The sequence below is a fragment of the Danio aesculapii genome, chromosome 6 (assembly GCF_903798145.1).
Source record: "Danio aesculapii chromosome 6, fDanAes4.1, whole genome shotgun sequence".
NCBI classification, from domain to species: Eukaryota; Metazoa; Chordata; class Actinopteri; order Cypriniformes; family Danionidae; genus Danio; species Danio aesculapii.
In genome coordinates, this window is record NC_079440.1 from 30259657 (window position 1) to 30276406 (window position 16750).

At 35.0% G+C, this 16750-nt stretch overlaps 1 protein-coding gene and 2 non-coding genes across 8 annotated transcripts in view; 2 read left to right on the top strand and 1 right to left on the bottom strand.

Moving 5' to 3' along the window:
- cep63 (centrosomal protein 63) overlaps nt 1–12769 on the bottom strand; it is a 29005-nt gene extending 16236 nt beyond the window's left edge. For 4 of the 6 annotated variants that reach the window (XM_056459936.1, XM_056459938.1, XM_056459935.1 and 1 more), the window contains exons 1-7: nt 12676–12769; nt 12055–12150; nt 10792–10969; nt 8339–8434; nt 3241–3336; nt 2990–3112; nt 2156–2269 (exon numbers count right to left, since the gene is read on the bottom strand). In XM_056459936.1, coding sequence (XP_056315911.1) covers nt 2156–2269; nt 2990–3112; nt 3241–3336; nt 8339–8434; nt 10792–10969; nt 12055–12095 — 648 coding nt within the window. In that variant the 5' untranslated portion in view covers nt 12096–12150; nt 12676–12769. The remainder of the gene's footprint in view (nt 1–2155; nt 2270–2989; nt 3113–3240; nt 3337–8338; nt 8435–10791; nt 10970–12054; nt 12151–12675) is intronic. The other 2 variants (XM_056459940.1, XM_056459939.1) reach the window with 1 other exon arrangement.
- A 1945-nt stretch (nt 12770–14714) lies between these two features.
- On the top strand, nt 14715–14786 carry trnap-cgg (transfer RNA proline (anticodon CGG)). Its single transcript has one exon. It is a non-coding gene; the product is annotated as a tRNA-Pro (tRNA).
- A 281-nt stretch (nt 14787–15067) lies between these two features.
- On the top strand, nt 15068–15139 carry trnap-ugg (transfer RNA proline (anticodon UGG)). Its single transcript has one exon. It is a non-coding gene; the product is annotated as a tRNA-Pro (tRNA).
- Nucleotides 15140–16750: the final 1611 nt, after the last annotated feature.

Sequence of the window (16750 nt, forward strand, 5' to 3'; positions counted from 1 at the left end):
AAAACATATGCCAGAAAAGTTGGCGGTACATTCCAATGTGGCGACCCCTGATAAATAGGGGACTATGTCAAAGGAAAATTAATGAACGAATGAATGAATGAATGACTCTTCAGATAATAACTGTTGTCTGATAACATTATAAATAGAGCATTCCAAAAGAATATGTTTAACAGATGGTTTGCTGTTGCAATATTGACATTTTGAAGGAACTTCTCCATTGAGTAAATGTGCATAAGTAAGTCTTTTGTGTCAAATACAGCATTGTGTGGAAACAACCTCATCATGTCTTGAATTAAAAGAATAGCTAGATTTTCTTCCTACTAAGGGTTAGATTTTAAAAAGTTTATTTTTGGAGCAGTGATCTCATTCTGTTTGCTATTTATTTGGAATATAGCTTGTTATTAGTGGCTTTAAGTCTAAAGGTGGGATTTGAGTGAAAACACAAAAGATATATGCATGTGTTTTGATACTAATATCATGCTAAAAATATCAAGTGTAACATTTTTAATGACGATTAAAAATAAAACACAATGCCAAATGTATTTTTCACAGAGGGTATGGATTATTTGTTATTATAAGTGATTTATTTCAGTTTTTGTGAATGGAAGTTCCTTTAAAGAGCCCATATTATACATGAAATAGGGTCATATTTAGGTTGTAAGGGTCTCCAACAACAGTCTAATATGCATGCAAGGTCATAAAACACTTTGATGGTCTTATAATCTGCATTTCGTTTTACCTAATTATCCCAACGACTCCCATATGAATCGTTCAGCGATTCATTTGTTCCCAACCCCCTCCTCAGCGCGAAGCTAATCTGCGCTGATTGGACCGATGACAGCCTGCTGCGATTGGTCGACACGGACAAGGCTTCAGCACGAGACAGAGTGAAATGCCCAGCTGGTAATCAACTATATAAAAGTAGTCACAGTGCACACGCGCTTCATAGTGTAAGGCTTTTTTCACACACACACACAACCCTCCTCAGAAGAACTAGGGAAAGCGACGCGAGTCTCTCTCTCTCTCTCTCTCTCTCTCTCTCTCTCTCTCTCTCTCTCTCTCTCTCTCTCTCTCTCTCTCTCTCTCTCTCACACACACACACAACGCTCCTCAGAAAAACTAGGGAAAGCGACGCGAGTGTCTCTCTCTCTCTCTCACACACACACACAACGCTCCTCAGAAGAACTAGGGAAAGCGACGCGAGTCTCTCTCTCTCTCTCCCTCTCTCTCTCACACACACACACACACACACACACACACACACACACAACGCTCCTCAGAAGAACTAGGGAAAGCGACGCGAGTCTCTCTCTCTCTCACACACACACAACGCTCCTCAGAAGAACTAGGGAAAGCGACGCGAGTCTCTCTCTCTCTCTCTCTCTCTCTCTCTCTCTCTCTCTCTCTCTCTCTCTCACACACACACACACACAAAGCTCCTCAGAAGAACTAGGGAACGTGACACGAGTCTCCTGTCTCCTAGCTTACGATCGATCGCCATAGCAACGACAAACGGCAGTGGAACGCGAGCTCACAAAAGCCTTTAACGTTAAATCCGTAAACAAAGCGGCACGCGTCGCGTTTTTAACGTGGCTTACATGTGATAAGAGAATATAAAGAGTAACCGCGTGTACTGTACCAGGTTAACAACTCATCTTTGGGTAGAGACTGTCAATATTATCCATCTGAGCACAGCGTGACTTCATTGGACCGGCGGCGTCTGTGTGTGTGTGTCTAGTGTTTTTTCTGTGTTAGTGGGCGGGGCCGCAGGTTTCAAATCTCCCTGGTTTGCGCGCGTAACTACTGGCGAGGCTTGTGTTTCGTGGCTGCGTCATCGCGAAACACCTAATGACTCGTTATCAAGGCGACTCGTTTGAAGCACTATGAGTCGACTCTTTTATAGACGAATCAATAGTTTTAAACACTGTACACTTACAGATTTAAGCCTTAGCTGGATATTTCACTTCACTTAGAGCTGTGTTACACACTACATGGAAGGGCATTTTCAAAAACCCATAATATGGGCTCTTTAATGTCAGGTGTGGAAAAAGATGAACATGCCACATGTATAACCTGCTCTAAATTCCCCACTTAAACGCTTGACTCAGTTATTAAAAAAGCATAAAACACTATTAGGTTTAAAAATAACATCTACCTGGATGAGAGAAAACTGTTCAGCAAGGGTCTTCCTCTGTTCCTCCAATAAAGACACTTGTCTCTGATACTGTAATCTCTGTTGTTCCCACTCTGCAGAACGCTGCCGAAACTCCTGCATTCAGACAAATAAATGATCAATGAACTTTACTCAAATTATTAAATGAATCTAACATTCAGTGCATAACATTTATGAGTACTCACCATTTTAAATGAATATTTCATCAATTATAAAGTGAATATAGGTAATATATTTTGGTGCATTTGAACAAAACAGATGCATTTATTAAACAGATATATTTATTAAAGTAATATTTTAATCACAGATCATCTTTAAAAATAAAGAGTTAATACATTTAAATTCATGCAAAATATTGAAAAAAATATATAAAGCTACAAAATTTCAATTAAATCTTTTACACATTTTTTTCTCTTGAATTGTACTCTTTTTTTTTTAATATATATATATTTTCCCTAACATATCGATTTGATTGTACTAATTGTGGGTCGTTACCATAAGTTATTTGGTTAGATTAGCTCCAGATTTAGCTTCAGTACTGACTAATCTAATGTATATGCACAAATATAATATTGTAAAATTTTCCAGAACTGGGTTGTGGCTGTAAGGGCATCCGCTGCATAAAACATATGCTGCAATAGCTGGCGGTTCATTCCGCTGTGGCAACCCCTGATAAATAAGAGACTACGCTGAAGGAAAATGTATGAATGATCATATTGTAAAGCTTCCTTTAGAAAATATAAATTTATATGAAAGATTTGTAAGGGGTGTACTCATACATGTTAAGCACTGTATAAATGAAGCCAATCTTTGAACCTCAATCTTGCTGTTGAGACGGGACAACTCTGTCCTGTCCTCTTCTCTGCTCAGAGCTCCATCTCGTGACTCCTTCAGATGCTTACGCTGTAGCTTTTCATAGCTGCGCTTCAATTTAGACAGCTGTTGAAAGGAGTTACTGGTTAACTATATCACGGCTTTTAAAAAATAAAAGTTAGAGTGACTCAGGTCATACAGTGAGTTTGAGATAAGTACTCTGAGCGCAAAAATAACATAAAAGCTGATCTTACTTCTTCTTTTACATGCAGCAGCTGTTCTTCATACTTCACAACCAGCTCTTGTTTTCCAGCGTGCAACTCCTCTAGTTGTTTTCCCAGCACTCGAATCTAGAGAACATAAGATTAGGTTTGTGAGCTAGTGTGAGTAACTGCAGCTCAAACATGACGCCTAGTGGAATGTGATCATCTTACAACTTAAGCAGTGGGGCCAGTGATTTAAGTTTGATGTTATTTTTTTTGTGAAAGAAATTCATAAAAGAAAAGAAAAGGCAAAATACATGAAGTATATTTACTGAGTAATTAATTTGCTTTGTAGTAACTGTTATCATTAACCAATTGTTAATGAAATTAACAATTGGATGTGCCAAAACTTTCTTCAGTTAAACAAAGAGAAAACTGAAGTGATTGCGTTGGGGAACAGAGATGAGGTTCTCAATGTGAATGCGTACCTTGGCTCTAAGGGTCAAACAACAAAAAATAAGGTCAAGAATCTTGGTGTGACTCTGGAGTCAGATCTGAGTTTCAATAGTCATATCAAAGCAGTTAGTAAATCAGCATACTATCATCTCAAAAACATTGCAAGAATAAGATGCTTTGCTTCCAGTGAAGACTGAAGAGAAACTTGTTCATGCTTTTATCAGCAGCAGAGTGGATTACTGTAATGGCCTCCTCACTGGCCTTCCCAAAAAGACAGTCAGACAGTTGCAGCTCATCCAGAACGCTGCGGCCAGAATTCTGACCAGAACCAGGAAATCAGAGCACATCACGCTTGTCCTCAGGTCTTTACACTGGCTCCCAGTTAGATTCAGAATAGATTTTAAAGTATTATTACTGGTCTATAAATCACTAAATGGCCTGGGACCTCAATACATTACAGATATGCTCACTGAATACAAACCTAACAGATCACTCAGATCTTTAGGATCATATAAACTAGAAATTCCAAGAGTTCAGTCAAAGCAGGGTGAATCGGCTTTCAGCCACTAAACCCCTCGCTGCTGGAATCAGCTTCCAGAAATGATCAGATGTGCTCCAACATTAGGCACATTCAAATCAAGACTGAAAACACATCTGTTTAGCTGTGCCTTTACAAAATGAGCACTGTGCTACGTCCAACAGATCACACTATTATGTTTTTCTCTTCTTTTTCATTCTTTTATAACACATTTTATCTGTTTTTATGCTTATTTATTTTATTTTTTAACCATTTTTATTATTTGTTTTTATTTCTCTTATACTTGTTTCTTTTATTCCTGTTCATGTAAAGTACTTTGAATTGCCACTGTGTATGAAATGTGCTATATAAATAAACTTGCCTTGCCTAACTCTAGATGCATTAATGACATTAATTCCTGTTTAGTTTCTCTTTTGTAATTAGATTTGTTTCTTTACTCAATTACAATGCCGTACATTATTCATGGGAATGTAAGTGTAATTCCATGGTCAAACAGTGGTTTCAGTGAGTGAAAACCAAATGTTCGTCACTTTAAAGAAGACACGTTCAGTATTTGGAGATGAATACCTGTACAGGAACTGTTGTAACTTGAAACAATAGTATCTTGTTTCCCTCTTTCCAAATATTTGCATACAACTCTCTGAGTGCCCTTTTCCCCCAGAAGTTAGTATTTTTATAGATTCTAAAACTGGTTAACGACACAAAGTAAATGTGCCTCAACTTAACCATCTTAGTAAACTTTAGGCACTCAAAAAGGTTTTCGGTAACACTTTATTTTGATGGTCCATTTCAGCATTAGTAGACTGTCTGTTTAATATCTCTTGATACTGCTCCTTCAACAGACACTTAACTGACTATAATAAACTTTGCAAGTACATGTCAACTTACCCTAACCCCAACCTAATAGTCTAGTTATAATCTAATGAAAATTAGTTGGCATGTAGATAAAATGTATGCAAACAGACCATGAAATTAAAGTGTGACCAGGTTTTCATTTGCTAATTTTTTGATGCCAGAAAGCAAGCTGCATCTGGAAAATATTTGTAGTGTACATATTTTTGTGTAACAGCCTTATCAGATCTCTAGCTCCTGAGGTTGTGAATTAGTAGGTCGAATACACTAATTTGGTCCCTGGTAAAGACAGCAATGAGCTTGGCTCACTTCACATTGGGATGCTGAGTCTGCATCAAAGCTGGAATTTCTGAACAACATAACTGATATTTTTCACAAATTATATTCATAAAGGTTTTGAAAAAACATCATAGATAAATAATTTGATTGATTTGTGTGTCAGTAACATTTTTTACATTATTCACTTATAAATGTTTTCCTAAATTGTTTGGTGTCTGTGTTCGGTGACAGAGTTTTAAATGGCTGATTCCCTGATCAGTGTCCTGACTCCTGAATAAGGGAGCTGATTGATATGCACCCTACAACTTGACTGGAATTCACCTGTGATAAAATCAGTTGATTGGAGATGATTTGCAAAGGCACACAATAGTCCAACAGTTATCAGTGCATGTCAGAGCACAAACCAAGCCATGAATTCAAGGAATTTTCCGTAGACCTCTGTGAGTCAGGACCCAAGACAGATCTGGGGAATAGTGATGGGAAATTTGGCCTTTTTTCATAGATTTGGCTCTTTTTTTACTCTTAGAAGATTTGACTCTTATGGCTCCCAAATTGCTCTTCACTTAGTATCATTCAGAACCTCCTATTTTAGCCCAGTTTTGTGTGTTGGAAATCTAATTCTATTCAGTATTTTTATCAAAGCCTTATTTTATTTTCATTACAAAAAAAGCATCTGTCCCCTATGGAATGACCTTAGTTTGTCCTCCTATTTGTTTGCAACCAAATAAATTCCCATTCAAACTGCATCTGAAAATTTGGCTATCCCTCTTGGGAGCTGATTCGCTACAAAAACATAAGCTCTTAGAGCCCGCTCACGAAACATTACTTATAGAAAAAGATACCACACAAAAAAAACTCCATCTGTGGCACTGAAGGTCCCAATGAGCACAGTGGCCTCCAATAACTGCAAGTGAAGAAAGAACAAGCAGCACTCATCCTAGAGCGTGCCATCTGGCCAAATGAGCGATCAGGAGAGAAGAGCCTTATAGTCAGAGACGCGAGTGAGGACTCTCAGACAAAATGCACTGTTTGGATGAAACAAAAATTGAACTTTGAAGATTGATCATGACGTGGAGATGTTTTTCAGTGGTATATAGGAACTGGAGACAATTTTGAGAGAAAAATGAAAGCAGTAATATACAAACACATCCTTGGTGAAAAAAATGTTACAGAGTTTTCAGAACCTCAAACGTGAGGGGTGATGGTTGATCTGTTAACAGGACAATGACCCTGAGCACACAGTCAAGATAACAAAAGAGTGTCCTTAAATGACCAAGACAGAGCCCAGACGTCTCTGAAGAGATCTGAATATGACTGTGTTGTTTTTTTTTTTTTTTTTAAAGCTAGCAGTACTCAAAACTGTCAGCTTGCACTCCATGCAATCCACATTTACATTATCATCATAGATGACGTTTATTACACAGACAGAATCATGCACACACACACCATTTTAATATAATATTATGTTGATATTTAGGTACAGTATGTAAGTTTGACACCCAGCTGTTGAACTAGGTATTGCATTCCTGAATCAAAACAAGCAGAAGCACAGGTTGCCAGATTGAGGACCAACAGGAGTGGGCCTGACCATCGAGCCTAAAGGCTGATATAAATTGTTTTCTAAATAAAAGCAACGACATGCGCTAGAAGTAATATTTTCCAAATTAAAAGGAGTTTTTTTTCTGACCAACACCTGAAATTTATATTTTAGAAACGGCTTCTATGTCTTGCAGCTGAACAACAGAAAACTTTGACAATTATCTCCTCAAGTACACCTCACGTGCTTTATTCAGTGTTAAATGCTAACAATGTGAGTTTAAATGTCATTTACATAACACTTACTGCCATACTACTGAAGGCAGCAGCAGGTAGTTTATCTCAGATCTTGAAAATAAAATAAAATGTTTGAAGTTTAGGAGCTTTGATTCTGTGCAAGCCAAGACATATCAGTGAATCGGCATTTAATAATGTTAAAGAGGTTTAATATGTATTATTTCGATTATAAACCTTACCATTTACTGAGTGAGTGCATATTCTGTGTTTCTGAATGGCTGTATTAAAATTTCTGTCATGTTGGGTCTGGTGCAAAGCAAACAGCCAAATTGCTTATCAGTTCAAATCTCGTCACATATCGTGTTGTTAGAACATGGGACTACAATGTGCTCACCTAACATTTACGTTCATAATATTTATATTACTTGCTAACTAATATCCCCCTCATGTGGAACTCTGAATCCACTTCTCATTTTGGGGCTGCTACTGTCCACCGGAAGTCCCATTTTCAGTCTAAGGCACATGCTTTGAGAGCCTTTCTGAATGAATGAATGAAATATGTGGTTTTCCACCAAGACAATCCAGAGAGCTGAAATATAATTGGCTAAACTAGCATTGGGGCAGGATAAAAGAAAAAAAAACAAAGACACCGTTCCGGCAAGGAAAACACATTTTCAAAGCAGAATATCTGACTTTAGCATTGTTTTTCAGATAAAAAGAATGCTGACCTAGCATGTTTCTTAAATATCTGCAAACATATTAAGGTAATGTTTATGCTTTAGAAGGGTCAAAAACTGAAACCATACAGCACCTTTAACTTATTTGCATTTTAATCTGCATTCAGTCAGCAATGGTAATATACACTATTTCTATCGGATCTAACAAAATGATTTTACTTATTATTTTACAACATTACATTAAAGGGATAGTTCTCCTAAAACTAACAATTCACAGTATTTATGTTTTCTTACAATGGAAGTCAATGGTTAACGGTTTCGTGTCCAACAACTGGAAGAAAGTCATAAAGGTTTGAAACCATGTGAGGGTGGGTAATTTTTTCATTATTGGGTGAACTATCCCATTAATGGTGTCATGATGATCGGTAAAAAAATGCCTTTAGGGGTTTAGAGCCAATTAAAACAACAATCACTGTTGCTAACACATATTTGATCACATTAACAACGTTCAAACAGAAGAAGCATTCAGTCCAGTCTCGTCATGCAAGAAGACACGAGCTTTCATGCAGTTCACCTGCTGCAATCCCTTCTCCACTACCAACTTCAACATTCGGAAACCACCCTCCTGGAGCTCCAGCAAGGATATCATCACTTCTCTCACTCTGAACATCTGCTATGAGTAAAGCCAGAGCATTTTGCTGAGCTATTAGATTCACAAACACATTTTAAAACCTTGTGGCCTTTTCATTGTGCTGAACGCTTCCAGGAACGCAGGGTGGAAAGCGTTTTGTCTCATACTACAGTATGTTATAAATGACAAATCAGCCAACGTAACTTCTCTGAATAACTTTCAGATCAGTGTATCAAATTTACTAATTACAAAAGGGTTCCCACATTAGGCCAAATTTCTAATTCCCTGACAAATTCACTGTTTAAAAACCTGCATTTTTATGACATCTAATGCATGAAAAAATAGGCTGCTGTTGTGCTTATATTATATTTCAAATGTTACATTAATTATATGTTAAAATAATAACAAGTTTAAAATGGTTTTAGCTTGCATGTCATTTTACATGACTTTAATATGAGAACAACAAATATTTTTTACAAATCTACAAAGTATTTGCTCTTCCAAAGTGGATATCTTAATATAATTTTGCAAACTTTGCATTTAGCTTTTATGTCATCTACTTTGTAACACCCAGTCTTTAAAGTCGTTATTTTGAAGCCAAAGTTCATTAAAAGTACATTATGGCATGTTAGTCTTATGCCAAGCTCAAACTACATGATTTTCAAAGTGGTCAGACAAAACTGACAACAAAACTTTCACTCTATGACTCTTTCTGGGAGACCATTAAGTTGCTGCGGTGTTCACACTTCACTTGAAAGAATGGTGACAGGGAAGTTTTTTTTTTTAACTATGTAGAAGATTGCCTTACTCTGCCTCAGAAAAGTCACAACAACTGGTTAAAGTATAATAAAATATAACCAAATATTTATTTTACTTTTCTTTTCAAGAAAAAGACTGAAGCATTTACTTACCTGAACAAAAGTTTATAAAAAATATAATTATAAAACTTCCCTCCACCCCCTTACTAGCCAAAAAAAACAGGGATAAACAGGTTAAAGCAAAAGGTGGCACCCTCTCCTTACACCTTCCCATGCTGTAAGAAAAATAAATAAATAAATACAATAATTAAATACAATAACTTTTAATTACCAGCATAGATTAAAAAAAGAAACAACTGGAAGGTCTAATCGTGACTTTAATAGTTCACACTGTGTGACTGCTGCTAGAGTGAATAAGTACTAATTTGCCAAATGATTTTGGGCATTTGTCTGCGATTTCACAGATCCTGTAGCGAGCAAAAAATCCTCTAATTTCCTGTGCTCGTACACAAAACTTCTTGCGCGCCCTCAAATATACACTGCTCAAGTGCAGATTTTCTTGTGCGCTCTCAAATAAACGCTGCTGAAGAGCGATTTAGCGCGTTTATGTAACGAGTATGTCTCTAACATTTATTAGATTTGCTAGGAATGTTTATTAGTCTCCAACAGACCTACAGAGCAACAATATAGCATCCTGAAGTAAAGTGAAATAGCTATAAACTCCAGCAAGATAAAGTCATTGTATGCAGAACCACAGACCTTTATTTATAAATAAAATATAATTTTGAAAACTGTGTTCATCATAACTAAAAGCTATGCCGTGTTTGCTGGCCTCACACATCATGCACCTGTCAGTCAGTCAGTCTGTCGGCACGTCACCTTAAAGGGTTAATCAAAGAACGCACAGCACTACTAAGATTACAGAAAAGTTTGCGCAGTTATAATTCACTTACCCTTTAACATGTTTTTGGTGCGATTATAACCTGCTATTTAAAAAAAAACGACTGAATGTTTTGAATGAGAAGCTGTAATACAGCCGTGGTGGGATAAATTTTGGTGTGGCGCCCTGCCACGGACTAATGAATGTAGCATAAACCATGAATTTGTTGTCTGAATGTGACTTAAGTCACTGCAACAGTCAAAACAGATGATATTAAAAAAAAGCTACTGTAAAACCAATTTTTGGAAATGGAAACAAACAAAACTTCCTAATATTTTATGACTAGGAAAAATACAGACTTTTAAAATTCCATGGTATTCCATAAACTCTATAACCTGTGGGAACCCTGTTACAAAAGCCTCACATTTGCAACTAGAGTATGAGCATTGTAAAACCATTGTTATCATTTACTCATTCTCCACTTGTTCCAACCTGTTTGCATTTCTTTCTTCTGTACAACACAAATTAAGATTTACTGAAGAATGGTAAAAAAAAACAGACATTGACTTCCCATGGTATTTTTTGGCATTTTTCCTGGTGTTTTTTTGTTCCTACAATGTCCCCCCAACATTCTTCACAATATTGTTTTGTGTTCAACAGAAGAAAGACATCCATAAAAGTTTTGAAGTTCAATTTAAGTGAATGGTGAAAAATATTCCTTTTTTTGTGAACTAACCCTTTAAGGTCTGATACAGTACCTCTGAGTTCCTCTTGTCGAGTATAGCCTTGGCTGACTGCAGTTCTTCTTCTGTATTGTGCAGACTGAGCTCCATAGCTCGAACCTCAGCTTCCCATTCATGCCGCTTATGCCCCACCATGATGTCAATCTGCCGCATCAGCTCCTGCAGCTCTGGCTCACAGGATGACAAAACAGAGCTGAAAAAGAGAAACAATAAAACATGTTAACTCGAGCACTACTGATGGGGTGGATCTTCTCTTGGCTGTTGAAATCTCTTGGCTTGTTTTGCTGATGCTTAATGTTAAGTATTATTATCAATTTTACTGCACGGACACTATCAGATGAGAAAAAAACTTGATCTGAACTAAACAGAATGATGACACTGTAGTACAGATGATTTATTATTTTATCCATTTTGGATTTATCTTGACTGTGACTTCCCATTGGGCTTGAGTGGGCCCACTGACCCAGCAAATGTTTAAACTTTTTTTAAATATAAAAAATTATTACTTCTTTCTGAAGTTATATTAGTGTAAAAACAATTGTAAAATTTGTGCCATTTCTAACACACTTTTGTGAAAGAAAAAAAAAACATGTACACCTACTGGCGAACCACTCAACCATAAAACACTGATTTTTTTTTTTTTTGACAAAAAAAAAGTGTTTGCACTTAATAAAATAAATGTATTTAGAGTAACTAAATGCATTTTGTTTTTAGAGTAATACGTATGGTGTTTTGGTAAAAAAAAAAAAATATGGTTTCCATAAATTTTGACTATCATTGAGCAATCACAATTTATCATATACAGTTACTTTCCAATTGAAGTTAACATTGGCATTTCTAAAATTATATTTTCTTACATATCTGAAAATATTCAAATGACATTTTTCAATAATGAATATGTTTAATGTAGAAAAATAGTATGCTGTTTTATAAAAAAAATCCTTAATTTTGAATTGTATTCCTTTCATAATAATGTTGTAACATCTTCACTTTTATTGATCTGAACTGAATCAACAGTGAACTGACTTGAGCTGAATAACAATGTTATTATCTTCTGCAGAGCTGCTTATAAATCACTTCAAAATTGATTTGTTTTACACAGGTATTTAACTAAACCAATCCTTGAAATGACTAAAGCTCAGCGTAAATAAGAAATATATATACTTAGAATATGTTTTACAGCTAAAATGCTTTGAAACAATCTGTAATGTATAAGGCACTACATAAACAAAGGTGACTTGACTTGAGAGGAATTCAATTTTAAGTTCTCTCATGTACCTGGCATCATGATCCCGGAGCGTGCTCAGAAACTCCTCCATTATTTTTTCAGTAATCTTCAATGTACATCTTTCTTACAGCAGATCAAGACCTGCACTGTATGCATAAGAAAAAGAAATCATTCATGGGAAGAAAGACTGTAAACCAGAACATCACATCTAAAACTGCATCTCCTTAGTGTTAGTAACTAAGGGCAACTGTACTACAAATACCACAAGTGTGGTCTGGTACATTTTCAGCATATAGAGGATCCCATTAAACAATATTTTACTGGTAAAACATCATAATAACATGTTTCAAAAATAAAGATGTATTTACATGTTAAGTTACGTTCTGAGCTCTTAATGGAGGCTGAACAACTGTTAACGTTAAATATTCCTGCGCATAACTGACTTCTCGATACTTTCACTGTACTAAGTAAATTGTGCATTACGTGATTTTGTACTAATAAATGACAAACTAATCACTACTTTGCTAATATTAGCCTGTTAGCGTAAAGAAATAGTTCGCGTATTGTACTTTTTATCGTTCGTAACGAAAATGAATGTACCCAGAGCATTGTAACTAAATTTAAAGTTATGCTTATTTTCCGAATAACATATGTATATTTATATCACTTACAATTGCAGGGAAAGTTGTCTTCATGTTTGCAAGCTGGGGCTGTAGGGGTGACAGACATTCAACAGTTGAAAGCACACAGAACATCACAACAAAGAAGAACAGAACCACTCTGCCTTGGCTTCCGCAGTGTGTCACGTGGTAAACAACGAGGCCTCTCATTGGACACGTTAACAGAGTCACATCCATAAAGGGTTTATTTATTTATATATATATATATATATATATATATATATATATATATATATATATATATATATATATATATATATATATATATATATATATATATATTATTTATTTTTTTTTTACCTTCAGTAGTTTTTTTTATTTATTTGATAATAAAGTTTTACACTTACATTCACATGCACACGTTACAGATAACTTTTAAAAAACGTTCAATTTAGAGATTCTTCACCAAAATAACAATCTGTAAGAGCAAATTATTGTTATATTCTTAAACAGAATACAGAATATATTCTCTTTGTTCAAGACACCAGGTCCAATAGTACAAAGGACAGACAAAAGCAATACAAACCACACAATATATAAAATATATAATATATAATATAATATAATATAATATATAAAAAAGACAGTTATGTCAACATTTCATCAACATTTCATCAAAGATTACTGAAAACGCATTATTCTCACCAGCATTTGCTTGAGCATATAACTTTCGACGTTCCCTGCCCATATCATTATCATCACTCATGTATTCAGTAATGACATGCCCTAAAAATGTAAGTTTTACTAACATTTAAAACTTGCCCTGAAAAATAAAAATTGGAAAAATCATATCTCTGTGTTCTTTGGTTCTACATGTCATGTAATAGAATAGATAAAAGAAAGTTGGTGATTGAATTATTGTTGAATAAAAGTGCAGACAATTATAATAAGAAGGTGAGAATAATTAGAAAGTATTCCATATGTAAACAATTCAAATTAAAAACATAGTCCTGTGTAAGTGTAATTATGTGTTTAAAATGCTCTATATATCCCATCTTAAACATCCTAGTTTTATGCTGTTTGTCTTTGGCTATATTTACATTACAGAATGAAAATTAATGATTAAATGCTTCCTAATACAAAAGTTGCTGCACAAAGTATTATTATATTATATTATATTATATTATATTATATTATATTATATTATATTATATTATATTATATTATATTATATTATATTATATTATATACGTTTTGAGTTACTTTTCAGTTTTTGGTTTTTTAGGCGCTTTCATACTTGTGTGGAATAAATTCTATATTAAATCAAATAATCAACTTCTTCCTAAACCCTAGTTTTGCAATTGATTTAACATTTTTACACAATGATGACCACATTTCCATTGCCTTGCATATTCAAGTTACCTTTGTCGGGTAACTTGAATATGCAATGAATTTGCGCTTGATGAGATTAATTGATAACGTGTAACAAAATAACTGACTGACAGTCAGTGTGGAGCATGTCTTTGTGCCTGCTGACCGGCAGCTGGATAAACACTCTTTATTATTGCAAAGGACTGTGGGTAAATTGTTCGACCATGAGGTGGTGACGTTTTGATTAAGCAACAGAGTTAACTTTAGAATATATTGCGAGAGCTTTAAACATTTATCCACCCAGTATTGCATATGGATAATAAAGAAGACATATAAAGTTGCAAGACAGATACAGTTCGGGCTTAATAAAACACGAGTGTTTAAGACACGTACGTGTTTTTTTGTAACTGTAAGCAAGTTACTAATACAGTTTGCTTCGATTTACATGTGTAAGCACAATAAATTGACAATACGACGTTCAAATGTAAAATATTCATTCAAACTGTTAAGCGGCACGCGTTAGCCTAACGTTAACGTTAAACGGCAATGTTGAATAAGAATTATTAGAGACGTTAATTGTTGTTTTGACGCGTCACAAATGAATCAATTGCATATACCTAGGTGTTTCGTAAATGTATGAACAACATTTGTAGGATTCAGTGTTGGCGTATGAGTCTGTGTAGCTTTGTATTATCTGAGTGTGTGCTAGCTTTGCACGTGGCTCGTTGGTCTAGGGGTATGATTCTCGCTTCGGGTGCGAGAGGTCCCGGGTTCAAATCCCGGACGAGCCCAATATTTTTACTTGCTTGTTTATTATAATATTCTTTTGCTTTAGAGCTAAAACAACGTTTTTTAAAATTATGTCGTATTTAGCTAAATCAAATGTAAATAAATGTGTATTACGCATTTGATATGAGTAACGCCCATCTACGCTATTCAAAGAAGGATGGTTGATTGAGATATACGTCATATTCCTTATAAAGAAGAAATCAGTTGCACTCTGCAGTTTATAACAAGAGTTCGTGGAATACAGGTAATTTTATCTTCTCTGACCATGACAGACTTTGAAAGCGGCTCGTTGGTCTAGGGGTATGATTCTCGCTTTGGGTGCGAGAGGTCCCGGGTTCAAATCCCGGACGAGCCCAGTATTTTTACAAATAATTTGTTGAAAGTGTGACGTAGTGACGTACGATCTTAGCAATAGGAAAATCTGATTCCATTTAACTGATAATGTACCAGTATGACACCATCTGAACAAGCTGGAAAAGTGGGTCTCAATGCATGTGTTTGTGAGAACGTGTTAAGAGTAGGGATTGTGAAAAAAGGATAGCAGGAGGAAAATGTACTGGTTTAAAGTACAGCACTAGAGCCCGGCCCACTGTTGAAATGTTATCATCCCAAACGATTGCGGTTTGTCAGACTTCACGGACATGATTCCCATGCCTCACTGTAAAAGCTCAGTTGCTTCATTAATGTCAGACTGAACGACTGAAGACGCTCCAAACACGCACAGGCAAGAAAACAAGCGGAGTTTGACGTCGTCCATCCGTGACACATTCACTAACCCGCGTCCTGAAACGATAGTCTACAGTAAACATAAACAAAATAAGTATTGTAATTTTGCTCACATCATGGCATAATAATAAAACCGGAAAAAAACAACAGTTTCGACATCTCCTCGTTTATTTATTTATTTTATTATTATTATTATTATTATTATTATTATTATTATTATTATTATTATTATTATTATTTGTGTGTGTGTGAACAAATCTCTTTGTTTTCTACAAATAACACTCTCAGTCAGATATGAGTAAACTAAACCAAACCACGTCACTTATGATAGCCCTGATAGTCAGTGTGTGAAATTATATAAAGAAACGACCTATTTTAAATCGATGATTCTGTAACATTAAATATGACTAACTCGATCAAATAAAGAGATCGACAACGTCAGAGAATTCAGATCATATTTATTTATTTATTATTTGTTGTGCTGCATCATCAGATTTGGTCGTATGAAACAAAATTGGGAAATCCTATACATTTAATTTATTTTCTTTGTAAATTCTATATCCACAAATGTAAATTTACCAATACTAAACCATATTTAGCGTTTTTTAAAGAATTTATTCATTATTTAAATACAATTCATTATTTTAAAATAAGAAGAAAGCAGAACTGTCATTTTGTAATGACTTTAATACATAAACTGTAATTGACACTTAAACATGTTACCCTCAAGTTCATATTTATGTTCTTTATTAATAATTTGTTTCTCTTTCTTTGAACATTTTTTTCTTATAGACAATGTACTGTACTCTCTCAGAAATAAAGGTACGTGAGCTGTCACTGGGGTGGTACCTTTTCAAAAGGTACACATTTGTACTTAAAGGGTCCATATTGGTACCTCAAAAGTATATATTAGTACCTAAAAATTTTAAGGGGAACACTTTTGTACTTTTTAGATACTAATATGTACCCTTGAGGTATTAATATGGACCTTTTAGGTACAAATTTGTTCTTTTTGAAAAGGTACCACCCCAGTGACAGCTCGCGTACCTTTATTTCTGAGAGTGTATGTAATTGATATATCGCATACAAATATTGTTTACATGTATTCTGTTCACATTATTAAAATTATTAAATAAATTAAATTAAATTCACCTTTATTTCTATAGCGCTTTTACAATGTAGATTGTGTCAAAGCAGCTTAACAGAAGTTCTAGTAAGTTGAAACTTTCAGTCCAGTTTT